This window comes from Alnus glutinosa, chromosome 12 (assembly GCF_958979055.1).
Source record: "Alnus glutinosa chromosome 12, dhAlnGlut1.1, whole genome shotgun sequence".
Classification (NCBI taxonomy): Eukaryota; Viridiplantae; Streptophyta; class Magnoliopsida; order Fagales; family Betulaceae; genus Alnus; species Alnus glutinosa.
Genome location: NC_084897.1, coordinates 12,802,674 through 12,808,077, shown reverse-complemented (window position 1 = coordinate 12,808,077; position 5,404 = coordinate 12,802,674). Strand labels below are relative to the sequence as shown.

The 5,404-nt window shown below is 40.8% G+C and overlaps 1 protein-coding gene across 1 annotated transcript; it reads left to right on the top strand.

The window, feature by feature from the left end:
- Positions 1–3,976: 3,976 nt before the first annotated feature.
- LOC133852560 (photosystem II CP47 reaction center protein) lies at positions 3,977–4,633 on the top strand (the record flags this gene model as incomplete). The annotated part of the gene is made up of 1 exon (XM_062289332.1): positions 3,977–4,633. A coding segment is annotated over one exon (657 nt), but the record flags the coding sequence as incomplete, so codon positions are not given.
- Positions 4,634–5,404: the final 771 nt, after the last annotated feature.

Genomic DNA, 5,404 nt, shown 5'->3' with positions numbered 1-5,404 from the left:
AAATATCACTAATTTCAATTCAAACTACATATTGCCTGATAGCACACTTGGAAAATATCACTCTGTTAAGCTAGCTATATTCTTTAATTCTCCAACAAATATTGATAACAACTAATAACTTTTTTTTCTTAAAAAAAAAAAAGGTCAATGAATCAACTTCAAAAACGACATTCAAACACAATAAAAAAAAATTCAAATGGCATTTGGGTCATAGCAACAGTGATTAAAAATTCAAACACATGAAAATAGCTCAAAAACAGCTCAACTTCAAAAACTTCACTTACCCATTGCCCAAAAATAGCTCAACTTCAAAAACTTCAGTTACCCATTGTCCAAAAACAAGAAACAAATCTAGGAATCAAAATCCATAAACAATAATCTAGATCTAAGATCTAAACTTTCAAACCCTAAAAAAATTACCCATTGTCTACAGAATAGAAGAGAACCCATCACGTCCGTATAACACAATCGACCGAAATTATCTAAGATCTAAACTTTCAAACCGTAAAAAAAAAATACACATTATCTACAAAATAGAAGAGAAGAACCCATCACATCCGAAATTTACAGATCTATGAAAAAGTTCTTACCTCATAGTTAACACAACCGTAAAACAGCTTGCCGAAGTTATCTTCAGTGAAGGAAGTACTTCACAATGGCACATGGGCTCCCCAAAGGTTGCTTCGCTCTTCAGTGAACACGGCATTATTGGTCTTTAGAAAGTCACCTCCTCCTCTCTCGGGCTCTTGCTGTTTGAAGTTGAAATGGGAGACAAGCTTCAAAAAGAGGCTACAATGGCTAGATTTTTATCGAGTGGAAAAAGGCAAGAGTGGTGAGAACATCAGAGGGTAAAAGCCATATTATTTTGAGTGAAACACGAGTGGAGAGTGATCCACTTTCTTGAGTGTAAACACGTAAGGGAGTGATTCGTGAGGATCTTTTTTTCTTTCTAACCTTTGTTTTGCAGCAATCATGTCTCACGATAGTGATAAGAGCATTGTCGAAGGTGATACAAAATTGGCCGATCCGAAAATGTTTATGGAGGCCATGATGAGTGAGATGAGGCGAGTGATGAAGATGGAAGATGGAGCAGGTTCACGAACGGATAGATCAGATGGAGAATAGACGTGAGGAGCAACCACAAAACAGTCGTAATTTTCGTAGAAGGGAAAGAGTTCCACCGAGGGAGGAGGATGAAGAGCGTTATGGGTCTGGTTTTGATGAAGAAGAAGATCGGGGTTCCATTGTTAACAATAGGAATCGTGAAGATAACAACTTGGGTGGTATTAAGATGAAATTCCGTCCTTTCAAGGTAGATCTGATCCTGAGGCATATCTTGAATGGGAAAAGAAGATGGAGTTCGTTTTTGATTGTCACAACTACTCCGAGACAAAGAAGGTAAAATTAGCTGTGATTGAATTTTCTGAATATGCTATTACTTGGTGGGATCAGCTTGTGATAAACAGGAGGCGGAATAGAGAACGCCCAATAGACACATGGGAGGAGATGAAAGTAGTGATGAGAAAACGGTTCGTTCCAAGTTACTACTACCGAGAGTTGTACAAAAGGCTACAAGGTCTTAGACAAGGGAGTCGAAGCGTAGAGGATTACTACAAGGAGATGGAGATTGCTATGATCCGCGCTAATGTAGAGGAAGATCGGGAGGCTACAATGGCTAGATTTTTACTTGGCTTAAACCGGGAGATCCATGATAAGGTAGAGATGCAGCATTATGTGGAATTGGAAGATATGGTGCATATGGCTATCAAAGTGGAACAACAACTCAAGAGAGGGAGTGGGACACGTGCAGGCCATAACTCTAGTTCTACCTCTTGGAAATTGAGTCAAGCCAAGCCGCTGGACAAGTCACAAACACCCAAACCCAAGCCCAAGTCCGTGACCACTAGCCATGTTCCTCAAGGTAAAACCGAAGCCTCTACCTCTAGGAATCGTGATATTAAGTGTTTTAGATGTCAAGGCAAGGGCCACATAGCAAGTCAATGTCCAAACAAGCAAGCCATAGTGTTGCAAGCCAATGGAGAAATTGTGACCGATAATGAAGATTACGACACCGACAACATGCCGCCATTGGAGGATGTTTCCGATGAGGAGTATTTAGCCCCTAACGCATTGACATTGGTGGCGAGAAGAGTATTGAGCTTGCAAGCAAAAGGAGTTGATGAAGTACAGCGGGAGAACATCTTTCACACAAGGTGCTACGTTAAAGACAAGGTATGTAGTGTGATTATTGATGGTGGTAGTTGTACTAATGTTGCAAGCACAATTATGGTGGAGAAATTAGGATTGCCCAAGATAAAACACCCTAGACCGTACAAGCTGCAATGGCTAAAGGTGAGATAAGGGTGAACAAGCAAGTGTTAGTTGCATTTCGAATCGGTAAATATGAAGATGAAGTGTTGTGTGATGTAGTACCGATGCAGGCGGGACACTTATTGCTAGGGCGTCCATGGCAATTCGATAGGCAAGTGAAGCATGATGGCTTTACGAACAAGTACTCTTTTGTACTTAGTCAACGATCAATCACTCTTGTACCATTGACACCGCAGCAAGTATACGAGGATCAAGTGAGATTACAAAAGGAGAGTGATCAAAAGAAAGAGAGTGAGCAAAAGAAAAAGAGTGAAAAACAGAGAGAGGCCGAGAAAAATGAGAGAGAGAAAGAAAATCAAAGTTCGGCCCTTGAGAGAAAATCAGAGAGAAAACAAAAGAATTTTTATGCAAAAGTGAGTGAGATCAAGCGGGCAATGTTTTCAAAACAGCTGATGATTGTACTTTTGTACAAAGAGGCACTTTTAAACAATAACGAACTTGACCTTGCTTTGCCTAGTTCTATTGTTTCTCTTTTGCAGGAGTACGAGGATGTCTTCCCCGAGGAAACACCACATGGGTTACCTCCAATCCGAGGGATTGAACATCAAATTGATTTAGTTCCCGGTGCAACCATCCCAAACCAACCAGCTTATAGGAGCAATCCCAAGGAGACAAAGGAGCTTCAACGGCAGGTAAGTGAATTGTTGGAGAAAGGGCACGTGAGGGAGAGCATGAGCCCATGTGCGGTTCCGGTCTTACTTGTACCTAAGAAGGATGGGACGTGGAGAATGTGCGTTGATTGCCGAGCCATGAACAACATAACGGTAAAGTATCGTCATCCTATCCCACGCTTAGATGATATGTTAGATGAACTGCATGGTTCTTGCATATTTTCTAAGATTGATTTAAAAAGTGGTTATCATCAGATTAGGATAAAAGAAGGAGATGAATGGAAAACTGCCTTTAAAACAAAATATGGTTTGTATGAATGGTTAGTTATGCCTTTTGGTTTGACTAATGCTCCGAGCACCTTTATGAGACTTATGAACCATGTTTTGCGTGCATTTATAGGCAGATTTGTTGTTGTCTATTTTGATGATATACTCATTTATAGCAAAAACATAGACGATCATGTAGTACATTTGAAATCCATTTTAGATGTGCTAAGGAAAGAAAAGTTGTTTGCTAATTTAAAGAAGTGCACTTTTTACACCGATAAGCTTGTATTTTTGGGATTTGTTGTTAGTGCACAAGGTATACAGGTTGATGAAGAGAAGGTACTTGCAATCCAAAATTGGCCGAGCCCCACAAGTGTTGGTAATGTTCGTAGTTTTCATGGACTTGCTAGTTTCTACCGGCGATTCGTGAGAGACTTTAGTAGCTTAGCCGCACCGCTTACCGAAGTGATCAAGAAGAACGTTGGATTTTGGTGGGGAGAAGAACAAGAGAAAGCATTTCAATTAATCAAAGAGAAGTTGACTAACGCACCTTTGTTGTCTTTACCTAACTTTTCTAAAACGTTTGAAATTAAATGTGATGCTTTAGGTATTGGTATAGGCGCCGTTCTTATGCAAGAAGGACGTTCCAAATTGCTCCCAAGAGGAGATGGCCCTTTTCAAGTCCTCGAGCGTATCAATGACAACGCACGGGAAAACCTTCTTTGGATTTACCTAAGATTTTTGGAATTCATTTATTTCTTTCAGGACTGGCTTGTTTTGGGTTTGGCGCATTTCATGTAACGGGGTTGTATGGTCCTGGAATATGGGTGTCCGATCCTTATGGACTAACCGGAAGGGTACAATCTGTAAATCCAGCGTGGGGTGTGGAAGGTTTTGATCCTTTTGTTCCGGAAGGAATAGCCTCTCATCATATTGCAGTAGGGACATTGGGCATATTAGCAGGTCTATTCCATCTTAGTGTCTGTCCGCCCCAACGTCTATACAAAGGATTACGTATGGGAAATATTGAAACCGTCCTTTCCAGTAGTATCGCTGCTGTTTTTTTTGCCGCTTTTGTTGTTGCTGGAACTATGTGGTATGGTTCAGCAACTACCCCGATTGAATTATTTGGTCCCACTCGTTATCAATGGGATCAGGGATACTTCCAGCAAGAAATATATCGACGAGTTGGTGCTGGGCTAGCCGAAAATCAAAGTTTATCAGAAGCTTGGTCTAAAATTCCTGAAAAATTATCTTTTTATGATTACATCGGCAATAATCCGGCAAAGGGGGGATTATTCAGAGCGGGCTCAATGGACAACGGGGATGGAATAGCTGTTGGGTGGTTAACACTTACAAGCTAGATTTACCTGGTGAGTACAATGTCAGTACCACTTTTAATGTTACTGATTTGAGTCCTTTTGATGTAGGTGATGATTTGAGGGCAAATCCTTTTCAAGAGGAGGGGAATGATGGAGATCAAGGCACCGCTTTGAAGGATCTCGTTCAAGTACCAATTGGGCCGGTTACGAGAGCACGAGCAAAGAAGTTCAAGGATGTGCTCAACGGACTCATCCAAGAGTTATGGGCTCAAGCAAATTCGGGGAGGCCCATTGAGCATGATCCACGTGGGAAACAAAGAATTGTCACCTTGATTCAAGTTCTAGAAGGATCCGGTCAAGGCTAAGAACTGCTGAGATTGTTCGTTAATTTAGAAGGATCGGATTGCAAGACTTATTTTCTTTACCTACCTAAGATCTTTATTTATTTTCTTTCCTTGCTAGGAATTGATTTGTTTACTTATTAGGATTAGAACTACTTTCTCCGCAAGTAATTTTCTTGTATAAATAGGTGTACCTACCATGTAATGGAGGAGACATTGATGATTCATAAAACTTGTGAGGTTTTATTCTCTTTGGTTCTTTGAAGAACTACTCGAACTTATCGGGATTTCCCGTGGCGTTCATCTCGACTTATCAAACGGAATTTCCACCACCGTTTGTGGCGTCTTCCTTATACCGAGGTTCTTGTTTGTCATAAACAACGGGTCGAGGTTTTTCCATTCGAATTTGTCCTTAGAACGGTCTTGGGTTCCCTTTCGTTGTTGGGTCTCGTTATTCTTGACGGGGTTCACA